This window comes from Lycorma delicatula, chromosome 8 (assembly GCF_047948215.1).
Source record: "Lycorma delicatula isolate Av1 chromosome 8, ASM4794821v1, whole genome shotgun sequence".
Lineage (NCBI taxonomy): Eukaryota > Metazoa > Arthropoda > Insecta > Hemiptera > Fulgoridae > Lycorma > Lycorma delicatula.
The window spans coordinates 141198360-141226179 of NC_134462.1; the positions used below are offsets into that span (position 1 = coordinate 141198360).

The following is a 27820-nucleotide window of genomic DNA, read 5'->3' on the forward strand; positions in this document are numbered from 1 at the left end:
ACATTAATACGATATAAAAATTACAAAACACAATTATTTATCGCATTTTTTTTATATTCCCACGTATCAGCTTTCAAAGATTCTGGGGTGAATCGATTCATTAAACAGATGGAGAGTATATCTAAGCTACTATTTTGACAATTCGCGGGACTTGAAAGGAACTAAGAATAAAATTTCTGCTTGAAAAATTACATTAACTTAATGATAAAAATACGTCGCAGGAGGATTTCTTTATACTCGACTAATTTCTATGTTTGCTCAAATATTATATTATATTATATATATTCTTTGAATTTAACTACTGTACCGCAAACCGGAATATATTTTTACTCTTCTTTAAGATTACAAATTTCGTGTAAATTTGGTCATTTATATAATCCCTACATGTCTAGTCTACCTTTTAACTCTAACCTACAATATACATTATTATGTCTTTATTGTGTTACATTTATATTTCCAATTTAAAATGTAAACTGTTCTGCTCTAGTGCGATGAACCTTTTACAATAAAAATTAACATTTTCCAGAATTATTATATGAACTGACGCATTAGTGTGATTAAAAGTACCCGTTAATTTCCTTCTGTAGTTCAATAGATAAAATTATACCGCTAAAGGACGACAAAGTAATTAGGCAGTTATTAGTACTACCTTGCTTTGATGCTAAAAATATTATTTCAATCTTGAAAGGTATTTTTATAAGCAAAATGAATTAAGATATTAAAGTTCAAGTACGATGATGTTTGATCAAACGAAAACAAAATGAATATTAAAACTGTGAAAATATGTTTGTTAAATTTTGAAAATAAATATTTTACTGCTTTGTTTAAACACCGAGGTAGTTGATCTAGCAGTTACCAACTACGAATGTGTTGGTTATATTTTTTGTAAATTTATTCCTTCATCACAGATATGCGCTATACACTAAAATTAATGTTAAGTAGTGATATTTAATGCGGCATTAATTTGGTTATGCAATGTAACAAAAGATTATAATTATGTACAGTAATAATGTATACGTTAAAGAAATATCTTTAATGTATGAAATTTAGTTCCTCGAGGGGAAAACAATAAATTAACCACGGAAGGGGAATTGACTGATTGTTTCTACCATAAATACAAGCATTTTGTTGGTACCTCTCTAATTATGTATCTAATAAGGATTTAGACATTTTAAATAAAAGAGAATTTTCCTGTTCCAAAATAATAAGTATCATTCACAGCCACTTTCTCTAACATTAATGATGTTTGCTGTATAATCAGTCCCTGTAATGAGCAGATGTGTCGCTTTTAGGATTGAATGCTACAAGCATTTTGGTGTACCCGGTGTACCGGTACTTACATCTAACAGTTTATTCAGCTCGGTGAGGGCATAACATGAAATAATTTCATTTCCCAACTTCATTATAACGGTTGTAGTAAAATGCTTTTATTTCTTAATGCTTGAGCATTTTCAGGAGCGACTAAAATCTCATATCAGATAATTTACAACTATTACGGCTTAACCATTAACATACAAACAAAATAATTCTGACATCATTCAAGAAAAAAGTAACTGTTGCAAAACTGATACCTGTTACTTCAACGATTAAAGATAAATTATAGTTTATTTAAAACTAAACAATTATTTTATATTCTTTAACAAAATAACACCATCGCTTCATATGTATACTAATTTAAAAAAATATATTTATAATTAAATAATTTAAAATTGAAATGTCCGGTTTTTCAAAATGAAGTTATTAGCAAGCACGCATAATTTAAATCTTCCTCTGTTTAGTAGAAATAAAATATTTCCAATATAAAAATATCTGCGACAGAAAAATTTCTGTTTAGAACTGTAACTACACAAGTCTATAGACATGTGTTGATTAAATTTTAAAAACTTCTTGGAGATTCAAGTCAATAAACTTATAATATAGCATTTTTCATACATGAAGATTTACCACGTTATGCAGATACTTTGGCAGCTAAACCTAGATGTAAAAATAAAGAAAAAAATACATATAAACATAGGTCTGGAAACGCTTTATAAACGAGTTAATAAAAATCTGGTGAAAAATTTTACCCAGATTTTATCTCCTCCAGTGAAATGAGCCGTACAGAAATTCTTAGGATGCAAAAATGCAAGCCGATTAGATGGTTTCATATCAAATTCAATCTGATAAACTGAGTCTGAGAACTGTAACTTCTGGGGCTGTTCGACTAGTGAATAATAAGCAACTTTCCCTTGGCCCAATGAAATGAGCATGATATGTTTGACACGTAAATGAAGTGTAGTCTTTTTCAGACTGAGATCAACCGTAATTGAGACATGTGGTTAATTGAACCCCGACTACCAAAATACACCAATATCCACTGTCTAACATTCAAATCCACATAACAGTTTTTACTAAAATTCAAACCTCAGAACCTTCGACTTTGATAATCAGCTGTTAAATTGTTAAATCAAAATTGTTCAATTGTTATTTGGTATGATGAGTTAACCGCTAGACCAGCCCGTTTGGTTTAATACTAAATATAGATGTGAAAGTTTGTTTCTTTGTTTGTATCAGCATCATGCAAGTACCGACCGACTGCTTTCAAATTTGTACAATACATTCATGTTATCCCAGAGAAGGTTTTAAGCCATATTTCAAGTACTTGCCTCCTTGGGAAGACATGAATTAAAGAAGAAAGACTAATCCTTTTACTCAATTATATTTTTGTCACTGTGACGACAAAAATAAGTTATGAATTTTTCATTTTCAAAGGTGAGTGTACTTTAGTTACCGTAATTACTGCTATTCTATATTTTATAATTTAGTTTCTTTTTCAGATTTCTATAAAACCTGAATAGCTTAATTGTTATTTATCAGCATTATTCTCACAACCGTGAAAGTAATGAACAATGTGGAAGTCCAGAGGATGGAGCCATCTCGCTAAATGGGAATGGCGATTGAAGCAAGTACTTCAGGGCTTCAGATAGAATATCAAGTGAAGCAAGCTCTGCAACCCTGGGTCCCCTGGAGGCCCAAGGACTCACCTGGGTGACTTGGGTCCCAGGTTTCCAGGGGGCGGAGCTCGGATTAGCTAATATTATAATAAAAAATATTGTAAAATAGATTTAAATGTTATGTATTCTGTTGCCTTAAAACTGAAAGTTTTTTTCACTAATAATATTACTAATATCATTACACACACTCATAAATGTAAACTTTATAAAAAGAAAAAGGTTTTGCATACGCTAATTACTGAAAAGATCTGTGTACAAACTAGTTTTTGTTCTGGTGAAAAATTTAATTTCCTGAACATAAGCTATTTTAGTTTTAAACCAAACTGAAAAATTACTTTATAAAATAATTTAAATAATTAAAGTGAAATAAATTATAAAATCAATAATTACATAAAAATGTAGGTTTCCTGTCTGTCAAGTCACTTTCCTGCCTGTCTTCTTACAGTCACATTTTTAATTAAACTTGCAGGTTGAGTAAGTCTGCAATCAATTAACTTGATTCTCACTTATGTGACTAAACAACACTGAGTGCAATTTCACTGCATATTATTTACATTTATTAATGTTATTAATCGCAGTTTCTCTTACGGTTAGTTAGTACAAACAATATAGGAAATCAATTTCTTTTCTTTTTGTTTAAAGAGTACATTAATTTGTTAGTTTACACACTCAATCTCAGTATTTCTATGTAACTGTATATAATGATGCATGTAAAACACCACGATTTCACAAGGCATGAGTCATAATTGCTCACTCATATTAATGGTGTTTTTATACAGTCGATCGTGTGATCAATAGTGAAACTCCTTGCAGGAAATGCAGTGATATTCAAGGGAGGCCTGAATATTACTTGTATTTCACTGTATGCTGATATTCTACAGTATATTTAGTACAGTGAAAAAACTACTGGATAACACTTTCATCCTCCCTTTCTTTAGTAATCCTAGCGTAAGATTTTGTTTTCTTGGACATGTTTATTCCATTTTTCAGAATGACTTATTTCAGGCCAGATTACCTACAACCTCACAATTAAGGGAACTTAAAACAGATGACACCGTAGCAGTTTATGCCAGTAAAAATAAAAGCATATAAAAACAACAAACTAAACAGATTTCATAATACTTTATAAACTGCTCTTGCGGCTGACCATCTTCAGAGACTGATAATGTTTATCTTCAGTTACTAAAGATGGCCTCAATATTGATAGTATAATGTACATTTTAAAAATCTTAATAGTTTTATTATTATTAGCTTAATTTTTTAAATAAATAAAAGGATAGCTATTTATTATAAATTAAAGCGGATTATCAAAACTAGAAATAATAAAATTATATTAAAACCTAATTCTTCTTATTTTGATTTTGTCACATTATACAAAAAAAAAAATTTTTCAAAAATGAGATCCTGTAAATAAAAATGATTCAAACAACAGATGTTAAACGTTAAATGTTATTTTATATATAAAACAACAAAATTATTAACGGTTAATGAATTGCATAATTAAATGAACTGGCTTTATCTTACAAATTTATTTTATCACTAATAACTTACTTTAGGTAATTAGTAAGAAAAAATTCAGGTAAAAAAAAAGTCTCACGGTTAGATTAAAATTAAGTATAACATTATACTATCAAAAAAAGAATTTTTGTTAATGAAAAACCCTTTTACTTCTTTTATTTTTGCGCCTTAAGGAGAATGAAATACCCTTCAAGTATTCATTCAATCTGCTTCCGTGCTTCTTTCATTCAAAGAAAAAAAATTGACCTGAGATATATATAATTATGTATTAACTTGAGTACTTATAACAACAAATCCTTGTACCTTTTATTTTTTCATCCTATTCACAAATTTAGACTTCACATTTATTAAATAAGAGTCAATAGTACTTTAAATCTACTACGCATTCACATAATCCTTCCTTATCTCACTCGACAATTTTTATATAATTGGTTCTTGCAACTACTAGTTTTCTTTTGATAAGATTAGGATACTCAAAAAGGATTTTCAAAAAAGTCAGTGTCAGAAAACTTCTAGTTTTCTTACTTTCAGAAAAAGATTATATACAACATACTTTATTTTAATAGTCTAACAATAAAAATGATTATTATTGCCAAAAACCATAACTAAAAAAGTTCATAAAAAATTCAATTATATATTTCATTTTGATTAGAAAATTACACAAAAAAATATGTAGTTTAATTGTTGTTAATGTATATAATTTTTTTTATAGACAGCATTCTGGTATTTCTATTCTGATAAGTTGGACTTTGAATGTGAATAATTTATATAACTAAATAAAACACTAAACTGAATTAACATTGGCTAATTTTCCAATTTAATAAATAATCACCTTAAGATGTAGTAAGATTTGGGTAATAAATTCCAGCATATATGAATACTGGTTTTGAAAAAAAGCATGGAGTAACTTGAATATCGGTAAAATAGTTAATGGCGCAAAGTAGGTAAATAAGAAATTCAAAAAGTAAAATTTACTTGTAAAATATAAATTCACAACAGAACCGTTCAAGATACTAAAATAAAATAAATTGTGCTTGCACTAGGTTAAGTAAAATAAAAGAAAAGAAGACATATTTTCTATCAATTATAACATTTGAGTCACCCATTTATTTAGGAAAATTTCTTTTCAGTAAGTACCAATATAATCCTAAAGCAATGTGTGCCACATCCTTTTAATATGTGCCACATCTCTCATACTAAGAGGTTTTTGCAGTTCTTGTAAAGCAACTTTTTTCTTCTTTAAATGTCTAAGCAGTATCTGTTCAAGTTGCATTAACTGTTTTTACAGAGGATGTAGACATAGTCAAATTAAAAGTTAAGTCTTTGATGATATTACCATTTCTCAGCATTCTTTTTGATATTAACTAAGTGAAATGGGAGGAAATATTTGTTTAAACCTTGAAAACTCCATTCATGATAGAAATATATTTTCGTGAAGGGAGAGGTGTTTGTTTGAAGCACAATTCTCATATAGGTTTATTAATGCAAGAAGTCATAATATGAGAAGGGGAAGTTATTAATACATGTTGTATCTGCAATTTGTTTTTTATACAAATTTTCCAGCTTTCCAGCAATATATAGAATTATGGCCAGATTTCTTTTTTAACGTAAATCTGCTACAGGAAAAGCAGAAAAGGAATTTGTAGCATGTGCAAATTGCCATGCCTGCCTAGGATTTTAATCAGAGCTTTCTCGATAAAAGATAATGAAGCAAAAAAATGATACATTGCTGACATCATTCAGGAGCCACATGTGGAATTCAGCCTTGGGGGAAAAAATGTAATTCCTTGCAGTATACAAACATTAATTAATATATTTTCACATCAAAATTTTACAGATACACAATTTTTAACTGTTCAGTTGGTCCTAAAAGGGAAATATCACCAGTACAGTTCCTAAGAATATCACAATATTCTCAATATTTATAAGTCACTTAAAGTGTAGGTTAAACCCCAAAGACTGACCAAAGAAGGCTTGAGAATTCACAGTAATAACATTAACTCTGAGTTTTCTAAACTTGTAAAAGGATATTTCATTATTATCATTAGGATTGCGACACCATTCTGGTATCTGAAATGAATTATAGGCAATCAGTAGCAAATCTCATTACTCAACAGTTCAATTTAGTTTAATAACAGTTCAATTTAGTCTATAAAGTAAATGAAACCTTTATATTAAAAGATCTGCTTGGAAAAACAATAGCATGTTAATAGAAATAGTTTCTTCCAAATAGAAAATAAGTAAAGATCCCTTAACAAAGATTATGCTAATTAAACCTAACACAAAATTTGAGTTGTAGTGTCTGGAAAATAACAAATACCTCAGTATTTCAGTCAGTTAAATATATCTGCACCTTCTTTGAATCATGAGACCTTGGTGATGGTGAGGAGGCTTGAGTGCTCAGTGATAAGAGTAGCTGGACCAGAGGTGCAACCATATCAGAGAGGTATCTGTTGAGAGCCAGACTAAGGAATGATTCCTAAAAGAAAGCAGCAGCTCTTTCAGTAGTTGTTAAGGGTGTAGGTCAGGACTCAAACGGCCATATCAACAACATCACTCAATATTCTTGCCCAGCCCATATTCGCCCACAATATTTCTTTCCTTGCCTTTTCCAACGCTTGCATTCCAACCTCCAACTATTATTAAATTTTCATCTCCTTTTATGTGTTTAATTGCTTCATCAATTTCTTCATATACACACTCTACCTCATCATCATCAAGGGAACTTGTAGGCATATAGACATTAACAATCGTTGTTGGCTTAGGTTTTGATTTAATCCTTATTACTATGATTCTGTTGCTATGCATTTTGAAATAATCTAGGAGTAAATTTCATAATGAACAAGACGATAAGAGAGAGAGAGAGAGAGTAGAGTATTTCAAAATGCATAGCAATAGAATCATTGTAATAAGGATAAAATCAAAACCTAAGCCGACAACAATTGTTAACATCTATATACCTACAAATGCCCGTGATGATGATGAGGTAGTGTGTATATGAAGAAATTGATGAACCAGTTAAAGCATAAAAGGGGAAGAAAATTTAATAATAGTTGGAGATTGGAATGCAAACATTGGAAAAGGCAAGGAAGGAAATATTGTGGGTGAATATGGGCTGGGCAAAAGTAAAGAAAGAGGGGACTGACTTATTGAGTTCTGCACGAAGCATAATTTAGTAATTGCTAACACACAGTTTAAAAATCATAATAGAATATACACATTGAAAAAGCCAGATGATACTGCAAGGTATCAGATAGATTATATCATGGTTGAGCAAAGATTTAGAAATCAACTCGTCGACTGCAAAGCTTACCCTGGAGAGACATTGATAGCGATCATAATTTAGTATTAATGAAATGTAGATTGGGGTTTAAAAACCTGAAGAAAAGGTGTCAGATGAATCGGTAGAATTTGGAGAAGCTTGAGGAAGAGGCGTTAAAGACGATTTTTGAGGAGGACATCACAAGAGGTCTGAGTAAAAAGATAACGTACAAAATCTAGAAGAAGAATGGGAGAATGTTAGAAAAGATTTTCTTAAATCAACAGAAGCAAACTTATACGGAACAAAGAGAACTGGTAGAAAACCTTGGATATCAGAGGATATATTGCAGCTGATGGATGAACGTAGAAAATATAAAAATGCTAGTAGTGAAGAAGGTAAAAGGAACTATCAACAATTAAGAAATACTATAAACAGGAAGTGCAAACTAGTGAAAGAAGAGTGGATTAAAGAAAAGTTTTCAGAAGTGAAAAGAGAAATGAACATTGATAAAATAGACAGAGCATACAAGTAAGTTAAGGAAAATATTGTGGTACAAAAATTAAAATCTAATAATGTATTAAATAAAGATGGTACACCATTTTATAATACGAAAGGAAAGGTTGATAGGTGGGTGGAATATATTGAAGAGTTATATGGTGAAATGAATTATAAAATGGTGTTATAGAGGAAGAAGAGGAGGTCAAAGAGGATGAAAAGGGAGATACAATACTGAGATCTGAATTTATGAGAGCATTAAAAGATCTGAATAACAGAAAGGCTCCGGGGATAGACAGGATACCTGCAGAATTACTGTGCAGTGCAGGTGAGGAAGCGATAGATAAACTTGTGTATAATATTTATGAAAAAGGAGAAGTTCAGTCAGACTTCATAAAGAGTGTTGTTACTGTCATGATACCAAAAAAAGCAGGAGCAGATAAATTTGAAGAATACAGAAAAATTAGTTTTAACTAGTCATGTATCAAAATTTAACTAAAATTCAGTACAGAAGAATTGAGAGGAGAGTGGAAGAAGTGCTAGGAGAAGGCCAACTTGGTTTCAGGAAAATTATAGGGACAACAGAAGCAATTTTAGCACTCAAGACTAATAGTAGAAGCAAGATAAATGAAAAACAAACCAATATAGACTGGAATAAAAATTTCAGCTTTTAAAAAAAATTGGTGTTCAAGTACAGAGATAGAAGAACAATTGCTAACATTTACAGGAACCAAACAGCAACAATAATAACTGAAGAACATAAGAAAGCCATAATAAAAAAGGGGGGCCAACACGGATGTTCCCTGTTCCCCTTATTTTTTAATCTTTACACAGAACTACCAGTAAATGATGTTAAAGAACAATTTTGATCCAGAGTAACAGTACAAGGTCAAAAGATAAAGATGCTATGATTTTCTGATGATATAGTAATTCTAGCTGAGAGTAAAAAAGATTTAGAAAAAACAATGAAAGGCATGAAGTCCTTTGCAAGAACTATCGCATGAAAATAAACAAGAACAAAATGAAAGTAATGAAATGTAGTAGAAATAATATAGATGGACTGGTGAATCTAAAAGTAGGAAGAGAATAGGTTATGGAGGTAGAGGAATTTTGTTATTTGGGAAGTAGAATTACTAAAGATGGACAAAGCAGGAGCGATATCAAATGCTGAATAGCATAGGCAAAACAAGCTTTCAATCAGAAATATAGTTTGCTTACATCAAAAATTAATTTAAACATCAAGAAAACATTTTTGAAAGTATATGTTTGGAGCATAGCTTTATATGGAAGTGAATCTTGGACTATTGGAGTACCTGAGAAGAAAAGATAGAAGCTTTTGAAATGTGGTGCTATAGGAGAATGTTAAAAATCAGATAGGTGGATAAAGTGACAAATGAAAAAGTGTTGCGGAAAATTGATGAAGAAAGAAGCATTTGGAAAAATATAGTTAAAAGAAGAGACAGACTTATAGGCCACATATTAAGGCATCCTGGAATATTCGCTTTAATACTGGAGGGCAGGTAGAAAGGAAAAATTGTGCAGGCAGACAATGTTTGGAATATGTAAAACAAATTGTTAGGGATGCAGGAAGTAGTGGGTATACCGAAATTAAAGAATTGGCACTAGGTAGGGAATCTTAGAGAGTTGCAACAAACCAGTCAAATGACTAAAGACAAAAAAAATATATATAACTGTTTTTTAAGTTTAACAAAGGTCTTTAAAAAAAATTCATATGTAGAAATCAAACATATGCCCATGAAAAAACTTATCAATTATTTGAAAAAATCAAGAAATTTGTTATTCATGAAAGTTTCAAAAAGTAGTCCTAATTATTTCATATAAATCCCTTTCTAGTTTGATAAGAAATTATTTTTAAAAGTAAACCTTTGATAATGCATGATTTGCGATAAGATTATCTGGTATATCTATTTAAAAAGTAATAAAGTAGGAGGGAAAAAATTATTTCTGAATTTGATTATCATTATACCCAGAAAAGACCTATTCATTCAAGATAATGCATTCAAGAAATTTACTTCATTATATTAAGCCCAAACAGATAAGAATCTAAAAAGTAGAGCAGGTGATAAAAAAACATTTCTTATAAAATGACGTAAATAATTAAACAGTTAATCTGATCAGTTAACACTGATCAACAAAATTTAATTTTTTGTTTGTTAAATGAGACTGAATGGCTGATTTTTACAGTATTTTTTTTATGCTGATTTCATACATGTTAACAGATTTTTTCTATCAGGCCCAGTTTTATTGTAATTGAAATTTCTTTTGAAACAAAATATGTATGGTGAACGTAATATGACAATACATTACATGCATTTTTGTACTCACCTAAGATCTATTTCTTTTTGATTTTCTGCTGCAATTTGCTGTAGGTAGATCCCTCTTTAGATACCAATAGTAGTCAGCTAACATTTTTGGGTTCCATTTTCCCTAGTATTGTGTTTCCATTGTAGATATCTACTGGTGAAAGCGTTCTCCTTGTTCATCACCAAATGTGAATGTAAGAAATGGATTTTGAGTGACATGTTACACCCAAGTTCTTTATAGTTTTGAAGGAGTTCACTCACAATTTCTTTGAAGTTACTGGCCTTATGGTTTCCAAGGAAGTTGTTTACCACATTTTGAAATGATTTCCATACAGCAACCTTCATGTCAATCAAACATTCTTCAAATGCCAGATCACTCATTGGTTTTCTTATTTGTGGTCCAACACATATACCTTCCTATATTTTAGCATCGCTTATATTAGGGAAGAAACTGAAACCCTGCACCATTATGTTCCATCGGTTTAACAAATTTTTTTAATAAACCTAGCTTAATGTGTAGTGACGGAAGGTAAACTTTTTCTGGTTTTACTAATGCCTGACTAACAACATTCTTCTCTCCCACAGTCAGTATCTCTCTGGCCATGCTCTGTAATGTAATGGTTTTTCAAGTCCAAGTAAAAGCACTATTACTTTTAAATCTTCACAAATATGCCATAAATATTTCTCATACTGAATTCTGTTCAATACAAGTTTCATATTTTCATAGGACTCCTTCATGTGAACAGTGTATGCTAATGGTATTGATGGGTATTTATTTACAATGTGAAGTAGAACAGCTTTCAAACTAAGTTTTGACAAGATAATAAAAAGTCACCAAATCATCAGGATCGTGCATACGTTCCAAAGCTTCTTGTAAAGAGTCCACATCATTACAGTATACTAAGTTTTTGTACTGAGAGAAGAAATGTTCAAATTCTGACTCTGACAAAGAAAGCACTTATTTTAATGTTTGGTTGTAAAAGATGCCATCCATTCAGTCCTGATGCCAGTATTTCTGCTTGATTCTTTGATAAATTTAGATCATGAACCAGGTCATTTAACCCTGACTGATTAATTAAATGGGGTTCAGTATATCTATTTTCAACAAGTTTGGATCTCTTTCTTCATCACCTGATAAGTCAGCACAAGATTCGACATTTCAGTCTTCATCTAAGTCCCATGTTTCTGGTGGTACTGGAACTGGAAGTTCTTGACTGTATGGCACTGGTCACATGACAGAGGGAATATCAGGGTATTTAACACTAAATCTAGTTTAGATGTTATCCCAGACATCTTTGTTACACAAAAATAACAGTCTGTGGTGTGATCCTTTGGCTCTCTCTAAACCATTGAAATTGGAAATGGCATGTGACGAGATCCATTTAGCCAACAAGTCAACAATGTTACACAAGAAGCACAGCAAATATGAGGAGCCCAAGATTTGTCCTGATCACCTAATTTACATCCAAAATACAGTTCATACGACTTTTTCATTAGTGGAGTTATTTCATTTTTGAGACTTCAATGTTACCTCACCACAGATGTAGCAGAAATCGTTTGGATGATTAATGCAACTGTAAGGCATTTTTAATGCATTACATACTTTATAAACACTAATTTAATAAACATACACTCACTCACTTTACTAAACAACATATGCCCGTAAATACGAAAGCTAGCTAGAAAACTGAATGTTACACACACATGAACTCGCACTTTAATGAGAATTAAAAATATTTTTCTAGTTTGCACAACAGTAAATATAATAATGACAGAAATAACTGAGTGGATGATATGTTTATAATAAGATGAAAATAGGAAGAACAAGCCACATTCTTGTTCATTTTAATTAAAGTGTACATAATAAAAATGATCATTAATGTCTAACAAATCAACGTGACAACAATTAAGCGACTGTAATAAATAAACAAAAGCTATTTAGTTTATAAATAATATAATAAAGTACGTTCACAAAATGCTATGTTTATGGAGTTAATGCATGTTACTACCTGAAAATAACAATAGTAGTTACAAAAAAACTAAGCCTAATAGAAGAATTCTGATTTCATAATAGAAATTAACATGAAAAATACTATAAGAATCAGTTATTTACTTTCATTTAACAAAATCATTGTTGAGCAGCAGTGTAATTGAACATTTAACCGTAAATAAATAATTAGTAGTAATAATAACCCAGATTAAAATTCAAGAAAAGTTTACTTACATTCAATATTATTTGAAGAATAATAATGATTTTACTGTAGTAATCTGGACAGAACACATTAATTTTAATCATTCTGTAATGGCTGGTCAACCTAAATTTAGATAAGATCATCTATTCAACTGTAATTGTGCCTAGAACATAAGCCAATACTGTTTTTAATTTTGTTTTCCATAATCTAAAATATTCTGAGGAGTAATACTTTACTAATAATGCGATTATTAATGAATTCAATTAATAATGAATAAAAATGAGATGTAATAAAAAATTGTAATAAATTAGAATTAATACATAAACAGCACCCTGGTTTATCGCTCAACTGCGCCAAGGTAGAATTCTAGGAAAACGTCTAGTAGTTTTTTATTAAAAAAAGACACTATCAGTAACTGGGAGTGCATGTGTACTTTGTATGTTCATGCTTATTAATATAATGAGTCCCACGTGCCTCAACAGTAAATCGTATTCTACCTGATGATTGTTCCTACTTAACTGAAAATTAATATGACTGTCATCCTTTTTTTTTCTATTCAATCCAGCTATTTGTGTCAAATAATTATCATGCAAATGGCTTTTTCTTTTTCACTTGAAATGCTGGGCATAGATTGGTGAACATCAAAAAAACTTTATTACAATGATAAGAGTGTAGGAACACACGAGTCAAATGATATCCCATTGTTTTAAGCTCATGTAACTACACAAAACCTTTGCTGGTAAACAAACACGAATTAAGTGTAATGAGGAATAAGTACTAGAATATTAAAAAAATAAATAAATAAATCAAAATTAAAAAAAGTTCTTTCTGCCTAATAAAAATATTACAAAATTGAAATAATTATAAATGCCTTGTAACTGTGATAAATTACACATTTTTTCTTGTTTTATTATTTTTGAACAGACTATCATTATACAGAGTGTTTCTAAAATAGCGGGCTGGCTATACTTTTTTTTGGATTCTACTTGTAAAACTGACCAAAAAATAACCTTAGGAAAAATGTTAATTTCTCTTTTGTTCTCCCCCTGTCTGCCATTTTCTTATTTTTATATAATAATATACATCTCAAGTTCAAATAGACGAATCACATTAATATTTGGTAAGCGCCTTGGTAATAAAGTATTAAAATTAGCAAAAAAATCAGGTGTATAAAATAAAGTTCCAAAATTGCTTAGTAAATTAAATCTAAAATGTCAGGACTTAAATACATTCGCAAATTACAAAATGGAAGCCATGTTTAATTTTCAATCAGTTATATCTCCATAAATATTAATTTTCATCAAAATTTATATTATTAGCTAAAATATTATGTCTTTTATTTTGAACAAAATTATGTTTTATTTTTTTAAATCTGTTAACAAATAGTCGAATTATGGGAGAAAATTGATGTCATAATTTTGTGTCATAATTAGGTCTATTATTGTGAGAAAATCATTACTTAATTTGATACTAATATACAATACTAGAATTAACAATAAATAAAAACAATTAATATTTAATTGAATTGAATGCAAAGCGGAAGACATGAAAACACACATAATTATAATATCAATTTTCTGCCATAACTCGTCCATTTGTTAACAGATTTTAAAAAATAAAATGTCATTTTGTTCAAAATAAAAGCCTTAATATTTTAGCAAATAACAGAAATTTTGATAAAAACAAATATGTATAGAGATATAACGGATTGAAAAATGAACGTGGCTGACATTTTGTAATTTGCAAAGGTATTTAAGTCCTGATTTTTTGCTAATTTTATAACTTTATTATCAAGAAGCTTACCAAATTATAATGTGATTCGTCTACTCGAACTTATATAAAAAAAAAAATTGCAAACAGGGGGAGAAATTGCCATTTTTCCTACAGATATTTTTTGGCTAGTTTTACAAGAAGAATCTGAAAAAGTATAGACAATCCATCATTTTAGAAACATTCTGTATATGCATTGTTTAAAATTCCTGCACATCAAGAGATGTGCATATTTACATCCATTAAAACAACTGATTATAAACATAGTTTGTTTCCAGTAATATCTGGTTATATACACAATAATGTAGATTCTTCTTTCTATAACATTTAGTTACAGGCAGGTGAACAGCATGTGTTTTTAAATAAACAATTCTATAAAAATAGATGATAGTTTTATACACAATAGTTGTTCAATGCCATTTCAATATCCATCGAAATAATATAATAATGTCAGCCAATGGCATAAATTTTAGGTGTAGGATTTTGAAGAAACAAGTATGGTATTGAACAAGAAGCTTTTTAATAAACAAAGGAATGTACATACAACTGAAAATAAAAATGCCATAAAAGCTGCAATTTTTTGAAATTCAAGTCAGACTTGTTAAATTCTAGTGTTTCGAAGAATTCTTCATTAGAATCTACACGCGTGCACACACAAAATAGTGCAGGCATTAACCGATGTTAATAAAGTTAATTACGCAAACCTTTATCACAAACTTTTGAATCGCATAAACATTCTTGAAAATTTTTCTTTGTATTATCATTTTAATGAGTGAAGATCACATTTCTACTTATGAAAATGTATAATTAAACAAAGCTTTCCATATTTGGTAACAAACAACTCTAACAAAATACATCAAGAAACACTGTGACAGTACTAAAGCCATTATATGAGTACAGCAGCATCCTCTGGAATAATTGATCCATATATCCTTGAGGACAATGATAAGAATATTGTTACCATCATGTCAGAAGTGACATATTTACGAGATGTGTGAGAAAAGTAATGCGACTGACTTTTTACTTACCAAAACTTTTATTTTTTTTTCAAACAACAATATTATCCCCTTCAAAGTAGTTCCCTTGGGCAGCTATACACTGGCGGAGTGTCACTGTTCCCAGTCCTGGTAGCAGCGCTGGAAAGTTTCAACTGGTCAGTCACAGTCTTTTAAATGTTCTCCAGAGTTCCAAAATGACGTCCTTTTAAGACATGTTTCAATTTTGAGAAAAGGAAAAAGTCACAAGGATTCGAATCAGGTGAATAGGGGGGTTGAGGAACCATAGGAATGCGTTTTGAGGTCAAAAATTCCCTTATGGAAATGGCCGTGACACGGGGCATTGTCATGATGAAGCATCCGCTTGTCTGCAATGTCTGGTCTCACGTGAAACACTATTTTCCTGAGCCTTTCAAGGACACCTTTATAAAAACACTTGGTTGACAGTTTGTCCTGGAGGAACAAATTCTTTATGCACGATACCCCTACTGTCAAAAAAGCAAATCAGCAAGGTTTTGATCTTTGATTTGCTCGATCGACATTTTTTCGGTCAAGGGGATGAGGAGTATGCCACTCTTTGCTTTGCCGCTTTGTTTCAGGATTGTACTCAAATATCCGGATTCATCACTGTGATCACATGATTGAAGAATTCTTGGTCATTGTCAATACTCTCAAGAAGATCAACGCACATATTTCCTCGATTGCCCTTCTGTTCCGTTGTGAGGTTTTTCGGCACCAATTTCACACAAACCTTTCACATGTCCAAATCGTCTGTCAAAATTTGATGTATGGTGAAAGTGTTTAAATTTAACCGTTCAATCATGATGCTTATTGTTAAACGACAATCTGATCTAACATGAACTCTCATACGCTCAACATTTTCATCAGATTTTGAAGTTGAAGATCTCCCTGAGCGAGGTTGATCTTCAATGTGTTCTTGGCCTTCTAAAAACGATTTGTATCAGCGGAAAACTTGTGCTCCTGATAAGCGATGTTCCCCATAGGCCTGTTTCAACTTTTCAACGGTCACACTCGCAGATTCCCCAAGTTTAACACAAATCTCATTACTTTTCTCATACACCTCGTAAATGATTGAATTTATATTTTCTCAAATATCAAAAATTGTGAGCACTGAATCTCTCAATGTGTGACTTTTTTTGTAGCCTATTTGAAGAGCAAGATATTGAACGATTCACCCTCCCCCCATAAAATGTTTAAGAACTTAGCACAATTCTTGTAGATAAGGTGTACTGCCTGATAGAAATTATAAAAACTTAACTTGAAAAGTGAGAGAATTTAAATGATAACCATCTTCAGGATAAGTATTTAGAACTAATGTTTGAAGGTACAATTAAATGCTATTAATTATCAAACTATAACTCAAGTTCTTTTTTAAATTTATAAATAAATTACTACATTTTTAAAACTTCCCATTTTACTGGCTTACCCATTATATAATTTTCTTAGTTTGGTATCCATGGCATACCATTTTTCAAACATAAATTAGTTTAAGTTGACAACAGCAGACTTTAATTTAAGATGAAACCTAGAAAAAAAAATCACACGAGTCTGAAATAGCTTTTACTCTAAATAAAGCTTCTTTAGATACTATAGATCTGAAATTTCTGATGAAGCTAGACTGAACAAATCTATCTCAGAATCAAGTAAAGTTTTTATAACTTTTATCTTAAAGAATGTTGAGGTAATTTTGAGAAACTAATTTTTCTTATTCTTTAAAGAGAATGAAAAAATGATAGAAGAAAATTAATATACTGGATAGAGTAGATATTGTGCTATGCTCTCGGTCCTTGTCTTAAAAGAATGTAGATATATTGACATTTGTAACCTTCAGCTGTGTCATAAGGCATTAAAAAGCAATAATGACTAGCAACTTGCTTTTGACTTGTGATGTGTATGTGCTTGATACAAACTATACTAACGAATAGGTTACTGAGCACACTAATGGGATAGTTTTTATTGACTTTCTCACTGGTTATAAAATGTGCAATAAAAAAAAAAAATTCTTTAAAAAAGTTACTTTATCATAAAAAATTATTCACATTATTGTTTACGATTAATAATTTGAAAAAATTATACCAGGTTTTACAAAGACTTTACTGTTTCTGAAGAAACAATCCCTTCAGCTCTCAATCTTGATAATATTGGCCTATACATATCAGGTGTAAATGGCAATACCATACCATGCTCTTGTATTTCTCCTGAAAAAAGTAAATATTACACACAATCAATTCAATCGTTCAATAATCAAACGTTTAATAATAATTTATATTAAAAATAACCCTCACGCAAAATAATAAATCACACACAAGATATACTACACAAAATTATAAGCTGCAAATAAATTATATTTTGCAATCAGATTTTTACAGTAATACCATGATTTTATTGATAAAAAAACTTTGTAGCATAAATATAACCTACTATGTTCTATAAAGGAAACACCACCTACCTTCAAATGGAATAATTTCTTTTGCATAAAAGCCCATAATGAAATGCATAAAAGCCATAAAGTAATGAGTACTATGGAGAATGATAATTAAACAGTAAATTTTATTCACTGTTAAAACAAATTAAAACCCAGGGTTCAATTCCCAGTACTTTTTAAAAACTTCTAACTCAAATGAAGCAAATGTAAATCACAACAATTATGAGGAGATGTAACAATATTATTGAATTTTAAAAAAACTAGCATTAACAAAAGTTGATTCTTTTTAATAAACACTTCTGGATGCTGAAAATTTTTTTAAGAGCACCGTAAGGTTCTTTCTTATAAATATTTCACTTCATATCTGCCACACTTTCTGGAAAATCTGAAAGTATATTATTGTTTATAATGAAATACACATTAAACAGAGCCTTTAAACATAATAATATTTCTGTATTTTTTAAAGTGTTAAATACTAAGTTCATTAGCATAAAAATTGCCGCCTATGGCCAACAACATTATTGTAATATTAATATTGTAAACAATATTACAATTAGCATTATTTATCACTTGTGTTTTAAGGAAACTTCTTTTATTAAATATGACTTTGATTATTAGCACCTTATGTTTTATAAACATGGTCTTACTATTCATGATGTAAAAAAAAAATAGATGAACTAGAGATGAAAATATTTTAGGTCATACAGACCTTTTTATTGCTTTGCACAATACTAATATTCCTGTTAATAACACTAAAATATAAAACAGATGCAAGAATTTTTTAAACAACAAATATTTACTACAATAATTTATATCCACGATACAATAAAAAATTAACTCTTAAAACAATCAAAGGACAAAAGGTATCTCTTGTTTGATGTGTTATGTTTGTTTAACACATTCGCTAACTTATGGGTGTGATTTGCTGTGAATATACACAGTCTTTCCTTCTTTGAAGTGTCTCTTTTACTGCTGTAACAGATGGAACATTTCTTTTGTTAAATTCAACTTCTAGTGCATATTAAATGATTATAACGATTTTAGATAATTCTAAAAGCAGTTGTTAAATGATATACTGTAATGAACTTCTTTGAGTTTTGTAACCATTTTGACAATATAATGAAGCAAAAGTGATATGTAAAAAAATCCCTTAAACATTATAATATTTTATTTAATTTTTAACAGATTTAGATTTTAAAAATATCTTATATAGTAATTTAATTACTATTTCATACCAGTCAGTTATTATTATACCTCACATGCTTTACTGTTTGTTTACTCGTGATTTTGATATGTTTTATGATTATATTATATGTTTATATATGTAACTGTGGATTGTATAGTTTATAAAATTTATTCATCAAAATTCATTTTACCTCAAAGTTATTGCTTTACTCCTCCTCAAAATAGGAGGAGAAAGTATTATGGAGGTAGAAGAATTTTGTTATTTGGGAAGTAGAATTACTAAAGATGGACGAAGCAGGAGCAGTATAAAATGCCGAATAGCACAGGCAAAACGAGCCTTCAGTCAGAAATATAATTTGTTTACATCAAAAATTAATTTAAATGTAAGGAAAAGATTTTTGAAAGTATATGTTTGGAGTGTCGCTTTATATGGAAGTGAAACTTGTACAATCGGAGTATCTGAGAAGAAAAGATTAGAAGCTTTTGAAATGCAGTGCTATAGGAGAATGTTAAAAATCAGATGGGTGGATAAAGTGACAAATGAAGAGGTATTGCGGCAAATAGATGAAGAAAGAAGCATTTGGAAAAATATAGTTAAAAGAAGAGACAGACTTATAGGCCACATACTAAGACATCCTGGAATAGTCGCTTTAATATTGGAAGGACAGGTAGAAGGAAAAAATTGTGTAGGCAGGTCACGTTTGGAATACGTAAAACAAATTGTTAGGGATGTAGGATGTAGAGGGTATACTGAAATGAAACGACTAGCACTAGATAGGGAATCTAGGAGAGCTGCATCAAACCAGTCAAATGACTGAAGACAAGAAAACCTCAAAATGTTATAGAACATAATGTTTTAGATAAAAAATAACATTTCAAATACAAATATAAAATAAAAAGTTATTTTTAGGGAGAGTAATAAAATTTTATTAATAAAATAAAATTTTAAATTATATAAGGTATTGATAAAAGTTAAAAAATAAAAATAATTTCTTCAAAAAGAACATTAATAATATTTTTTTAATTACTTTTCTTATTCTTTCTAAATCTCATTCTTTTAATTTAATTCACTTAAAATTAAGTGAATGAATTACTGTTATTTATTTGTTTATTTATGATAAAATAATAAACATAAAAAATATATGAATTTAAATCATGTTACATACACTACACTTAATATATTTAAAACATTTAATTTATTTGAATAATAAATAACCAGTCTTCAAGACAAAACAGTAAAATTGAATTAACACCTTCACTTCCATGAGAACCCATTTGGGATCTCACCCTGATTCCTTAACTGGCCACATCACAGAATTGGGTTAGCGACTACCAGGCCATGTTTCTTCACTTTGAGATACACGTTTATAATTTTTTGTAATTATTATTTATTGCAATTGAGATCATTAGGCACAGTTAAAACACTGTAAAATTATGAGATGAGTAAGTTTTTACCTTGCTTGTACTTTTACAGTACATGAGATCCCATTTGGAATCTCGGTGCTTTCAGCAATTATAAAGTTAAAGTGTTGGTGTGTAATTAAAACTAGAAACTTGTTATAATAAACTGTTTAATGATAAATAAATGAAAACGTTACGTAATACAAATGGAATAATAACAGCAATATCTTATTTATAAGTAAAAAGTCAATAAGAAATTATCTCTATTTTGGATACACATTATTTTTTCACCTTTGCTCTTCAATAAACAGTCTTTACAGTAGTACATCAAACAAACCAAACATTTAGTACGTGTTTTTTTAGAATATGCCTGAGCATATTTCCTTTCTTTTGCAGGTTTCCTGTAACATGGCGCACACCTCTCCTTTGCTACTTTACTTAGTTTGCGATTCAGTGAGGTGAATTTGTAATTACACTTACTTTTTTACTTTTTATCAAATGTTCTACTACTGATTCTCTAAAATTTGTAATAGTTATTTTTCTTTTAGTTACAGTCATGAATAAGCAGTGGGCATTAACTACAGCAGTACTGCAAATATCAAATGCGACTTTCTAAGAGGAGTGTTATAAGATGCTAATCGGTCCAGAAGTCTAACTTTTGCTAACTAGCTAGATTGCTAACTTTCCTTTGTTGTAATGTAAAACTACTTTAGGTTTCAACACAGTCTTATTCCATTTGTTAACTTCTACCATATCACGTGTTTAAACTGTATTAAGCACTAAAATCTTTCCTGTCTTAATGTTTTGTTACAGTCACATTAGTTGAGTTTTTCAGTGTCACACTTTCTCCCATTTTCAGTTTTTTGCAAATATGTCTTCTAGATTTTTTTTCTACTTGCACATAAATGCACAATTAAGTGTATACTCCTCTTACGTAGTGAATGTGCAAATATAATATTAATATAAAATTATCTATGAAAGAACTTAACAATCCAGAAATGGCTCCATTAAATTCATTACAATATTTTGAGTAACATTTTTTCCTTGCTCTTCTTTTCCAGCATAAACTTTCATTCTGACTGTATAGCAAGGGGATGAATATATTTTTAAAACTTTTACGTCATATCAATGGCATTTATTTGTAATAAATTGTTCAAATTTTAGTCTTCTGGTGAAGGGAATGACCGATTCATCAATGACAACCTCTAATTCTAGTATGTAACATTTATTAAATTTGTACACAAGTAAATCTTCTATAAGAGGTTGTATATTTTAAGTCTGCCACCACAATTATTTTTATTTACAAAATAAATGTTCTGAAACAACAGCTGAAATCTGTTTTAAGCCATTACATTTGGAATATTTGTAGATGATTCTTTGGAATTCTGTAGATGATGGTTGAATATAGATGTGATTTGCTCCAATAATTAGATACTGATGGTAGCTTAAGGTGACCCATCCATATTATGAGTTCAGAAAATGTTTTTATCTCTTCAGTAGTGTCAATCCACTTTTTTATTCCAGCAAAATCAGAATTTTCTTTTATTAATTTAAAACAAGCATATTTATTTATCTCCAGTACAATATTATTCACAACTTCATCATCAAAAAATAATGAAAAGAAATCATCTGGAGTACCATCAGATAGTTTCAGTAACATCAGGATTAATTCCAACATCAGAATTTTCCAGGTAGATTAAAAATTATTTCAAATCCCCCATCATCATTACACCACATTAAAACAGTTTCATTTAAATTGTCATTACTTAAATTGCCAATAATTGCACTGCCTCCATCAATTATTTATAGAACATTCTCAGAAATTATAGTGTCATCGTCAGTATAAGAATTACTAAGTGAAGAGTCGAGATCATCATTTGCGTTATCTTGAAAAGATAAATCGCTATCACTTTCCACTAATGTTTTACAGATTTCATTAACATTCACTTCTAATAAAAAATAAAGGCACTGAAATTATCTAAAAGAAGGCTGAGAAACACATTAACAAATGACAACGTGAACAAAACCGTAATCTAAAAGTAGGAAACAAGTAAATATGATAAATCAGATGTGACGAGAATGGTGAATTAAATTTTTTATAAATTTATACTACCGATTACACCCGATTAAAATATTTGGAAAAAATTGTGGAATTTAAAAGCTCCATTTCTATGTTAAAAAATTACCTACAGATGAGCTAAATATATTATTTTAATCGTAATTTAGGCAATATAGTGAAATGTGAAAAAAGAAGAAAATGAGATCCCCAATAGGGTCACAACAATTTAAAAATTAATCAGACAGATCCCAAATGGAATCTCGTGGCAGGTTGGAAATGCGCAGTGAGATCCCATTTGGATCTCATGGCCTGTTGCATCAACGCGTGAAAATACCTGTGGGCAGTTAACATGTTAAAAATAAAAATAAATGTTAATTTATGAAGAAAAATAAAATAAAATAAAGAAATGACAATTACCATCAAGAACCATTTTAGCAGCAATTGCTGCAGGTAAACCAACAGTTCGAGCCATAGCTGTTATATTATTAGTATCTCCATATTCAACCAGTGTAATACCACGTTTTTCTTTTCTATCATTTGGCCATACAATTCCAATATCGTGATGAAGTATAACAATATCCCTCTCATTTTTACCTAAAAACCGATATACAATGTAAATAATAATAACAATTTTTATTAAATGTATTGCACAAAATCATATCCAAAAATGCCACTTAATATAACTCAAATACATACAGCTTTTACAGTTTATCACAAACATATAAGTAACAACTTATAGCTCTGTAAATCAGTACTTATCACACCTACCCAGTAGGCTTACTGGTGTTGCATAAAAAAAATTATAATATAAGTTTATGGAAGACTGTCCACAAAGATTCCAAATCGTACAATACTTCAAGAACCGATTTAAAACATTAATATTCAGAAAAAAGTTTCTTCAAAAATATATTTGAAAATGCTTTGTTTTCAAGTTACGGCTAATAAAATATTTTATACTGATTTCTGCTCATAGAGTAAAATGAAGCTACGGTGAAATTCTTAAAACACAAAGAAGCAGATTTGGTGGTTGTGGGTTTTTTCAGGTGAAAAATTGAATAACATAGTTCCCAGAATTTATCTCTAGTAGTTACCCCAAAAAATTGTGGTAAACCCTATAAAAAAATGGAATAAAAATAATTCTTTTTAAGATTTGTGGTAAATTAACTTAGTTAAACTGCCAATATTTGTAGAAAGAGAACTTAATTCAGAAGAAAATGTTGCAAAGAAAATCAATAGAGAACAACTGCACATAACAAAAATTACATTTAATCTTCAAACAGTCGTGCCATCCCAAAATTTATGACTTTTTAATTTATCGTTAATTACCAATTAATCAACACTATTGATGATGTAACCAGTTTATTCAATTTCGTATACTTTAGGCATCAGTAACCGTTGATGTCATGCATGTATTGGTCATGTTTTAATATGCACAAATCTAATACGTGTATTGTGTCATAAAGTTTGTGCTGCGAGCCCGGCTGTGTTAACATGTATTTTCTTTACCACTAAATTTAGTTTTTATAACATTTTTCCCTTCATTTTATTAGTTTCTTTATAGTTTAATTGTGTTGTTTACAGTTTAATTGTATGGGTAGTTTTATAATAACATCTGCAGAAAGAATGGATGTGAATGAAATTTTCAATATTCTTCAAGAACTTTCTGATGAACAAAATGAAGGTGATAGCGACAGTGATCTAAGTGAGCGTCGACGATACTAGCGTTCACGATACTGAATCAGAACAAGAAGGTTCTGATACTGAATATCAAGATTTACCAACTGATGCTTTCTATTTTGGTAAAGATGAAACGACTATGTGGCGAAAAACAGAATTATCAAAATATTCAAAGACTAAATCAAAAAATATAGTGAAAGCGATTCCAGGCTTGAAACAGAGTACTAAGAATATTGAAAACGAATGTGATGCTTTTATGAAAATAACTATTGATATGATAGATGAAGTTGTAAAATACACAAATCAGTAAATTTCTAATCATAGAGAGAAAATGAAGTATTCAAGGGAGAGAGATTTCATGGATACCACCCTGGCTGAAGTAATGGCTATCTTGGATTGCTTTTTTAAACTGGAACAAAAAAGGTAACCACACAAGTGCACTTGAATTGTGGGTGAGTGATGGGACTGGAATTGAACTTTGTCGTGCAACCATGAGCTACAAAAGATTTTTGATTTTACGTCATAATTTGTGTTTTAATGACAGAACAACCCGACTCGAAAGAAATAAAACTGATAAATTAGCACAGATTTGCAATTTTTACGATCAATTTGTTTCAAACACCAAAGCACCCTATTCACTACAAGAGTATGTGACAATCTATGAAATGCTGTATCCATTTCGTGTTCGTTATTCCTGGATACAATATTTGCCTAATAAGCCTGCAAAATTCAGGATAAAAATGTATGCATTGTGCGATGCAAAAACATTTTTTACATATGAAATTGAAATCTGCTGTGGAAAACAACAGTCACGTGGGCCACATAACATTTCAAATTCAGCTATTGATGTGGTGAAAAGCACAGTCCAACCGATTGAAAACACAAAACAGGATATTAAAACAGATAATTATTACACCAGTATAATGCTGGCAGAGTATTTACTGACGAAGAATCTAACTCTGGGAATTCTATTAAAAAACGAACCAGAAATTCCCCCAGAATTTATGCCTAGCAAAACCAGAGAAGTTAGTTCCTCAATATATGGTTATCAACCAGACAAAGTTCTGCTTTCACATATAACTCGTAAAAATATTGCAGTAATATTATTTATTATCTACTGTGCATGAAACTGCAATAGTCAGTGAAAACAATAAACCAAAAATTATAAACTATTATAATTCTACAAAAGGTGGTTTGGATATTGTGGACAGTGTGCCTCCTATTCGATGTAAGAGTTACAAACCGTTGGCCTTGTGTTGTATTTTACAGAATTTTGAATATAGCTGGGATAAATGCACATATATTGTACTGCTTTAAAAAATTAGTTGACAAAAAGAAACAAAGAATTTTCCTACAAATTTATCACTGTTATTAACAAAGGAACACAACATACAATGAGCTAAAATTATTTCATTTCCAAATGACATTTTTGGTTTCTGAAAGCTAATTATACACAAAATGTTAGAACCACATGAACAACAACCATATAATGAGGAGTATGCCGTCTTTGTACTGCTGAGAAGAAAAGACCTTCTGCATCAATGAAACGTAGTAAATGCAATTCATTCACCTGCAAAAAACAATCAGTGGTACAAATTGTGTGTTACAAGTGCAAAGATATTGTTTGACTTCGACTAAAAATAAAGATAATTTTTATTAAGATGTTGGCGTAATGATAATTTAGGGTACATAAGCGATAATTTTGAGAGCTAAATAAACAATTTTTGTGTTTAAGTAACAAGCGGAGTAATTTGATCAATTTAAGTATGCAAAACATATTTTTTGTATTCTGTATAATTAAAAAAAAATTCTGTCAATTTTTCAGCCTACTTCAAATTATTTCAATAAGAATATTATAATTAATGTTATTATTTACATAAATAAATTTCAACAGGAAATTTTTTAATGTTTTATATAAAATATAGCTTTCCTTTTGCGCCTACTGGTGCAAATGCATTATGAGCGGTTGTTTGGAGGTTGGTTAATTCAAAATAAAACAGACCAAAATGTAGTAGAAAAATATTACAATTTTATGCAGCACAAAAATCTTCAAAATCCTAAAATAAATAATTGAAAATACTCTTAAAAAAAAATTAAATTATCTGAGAACTTTTTTATTTCCAAGTTGGCAGAAGCAATACTCAACAATAACCGTTAAATTTTCTGAACTGGATGCGAATAACTTTGTAAGTGGTTTTGTGTTGCTTTAATTAAAAAAAAATGTAATAATTTATAACCTGATATTATATATAAATAGGAGAAAATAGGACTTTTATATAACCAGAGTTGACATACATCCTATGAATTTATAGTAAAATAAACAATAATGGTACGGCTGCAGTTCAAGAATTCTGTGACAAATATTTAAATTGAAAAAAGTCATAAAACAGTGGAAGCTACAGAGAGATGACTCACGAAACAAGTATGCTGAAACTAAAGTAGTACATGGTGATTTTCAGTGGTTTTGAAAAAAATGAAATAGTTTAGAAGTAATGTTCAACTATCTCCTACTTCTTCATTAAAATCTTCACAACTAATCATATAACAAACAGTTGTACTCACTTCACATAATACATGTGCAACACATGATTGTAATTGGACGTATACCAGATGGTAATAAACATAAACATTTTCTTGATGATAAATTAAACGAGATCTGTAAATAAAATAATGAGACTAGGTTTTTTTGGCAGCCAAAGTGAACTCTCTACTGTAAAGTTATTAGTAAACATATGGTTATATGAACAGCTGATTTATATTAGGTATTAATATTTTTGTATACTGTTGCCACGTGAGACACAAACAAGCTTTTTGTGAAATGAGTTTTTGTTGTGCATTACAAAAATGAGTGATACTAATTATACTATCAAGTTTTACGTTAAACTCTGTGAGAATGGTACTGAAACTTTTTCAAAATTGAAAAGGACGTATGGTGATAACACTGTCACGAGCTCAAGTTTTTAGGTGGTTTACAGCATTTCCAGATGGCCGGGAATCGGTTGCCGACGATCCACTTTCTGGAATACCATTAACATCAAAAAGTGACAACAATGTTGAGCAAATCACAGACTTGATACGGAACAACCGGTGATTAACTGCCAGAATGATTGCAGAACAATTTAATTTGAACCGTACCACAGCCCATCAATTTTTGACAAACAAATTGGACATGAAAAAAGATTGTGCAAAATTGGTCCCAAAAAACCTCACTGTTGAACAGAAAAACAACAGGGTGGAAGTGTGCCGCGATGTTCTAGGGCGAATTGAGACTGATACTGATTTTCTAAAAAAAAATGTTGTTACTGGTAATGAATCTTGGATATTTGAGTACGACCCATAAACAAAACATCAGAGCAAGGAGCGACATGCTTCAAACTAACCGTGTCCCAAAAAAGCAAAAATGAGCAAATTAAAACCATACTAATTTGTTTCTTCAATAGTAATGCCATCATCCATAAGGAGTTTTTGCCAACAGGCCAGACTGTAAATCAATATGTTTACCC

The 27820-nt window shown here is 30.0% G+C and overlaps 1 protein-coding gene across 2 annotated transcripts in view; it reads right to left on the bottom strand.

Moving 5' to 3' along the window:
• Window positions 1-17578: 17578 nt before the first annotated feature.
• LKRSDH (lysine ketoglutarate reductase/saccharopine dehydrogenase) overlaps window positions 17579-27820 on the bottom strand; it is a 92198-nt gene continuing 81956 nt past the window's right edge. For both annotated transcript variants that reach the window (XM_075374307.1, XM_075374306.1), the window contains 2 exons: window positions 23058-23234; window positions 17579-17768 (listed from right to left, as the gene is read on the bottom strand). In XM_075374307.1, coding sequence (XP_075230422.1) covers window positions 17653-17768; window positions 23058-23234 — 293 coding nt within the window. In that variant the 3' untranslated portion in view covers window positions 17579-17652. The remainder of the gene's footprint in view (window positions 17769-23057; window positions 23235-27820) is intronic.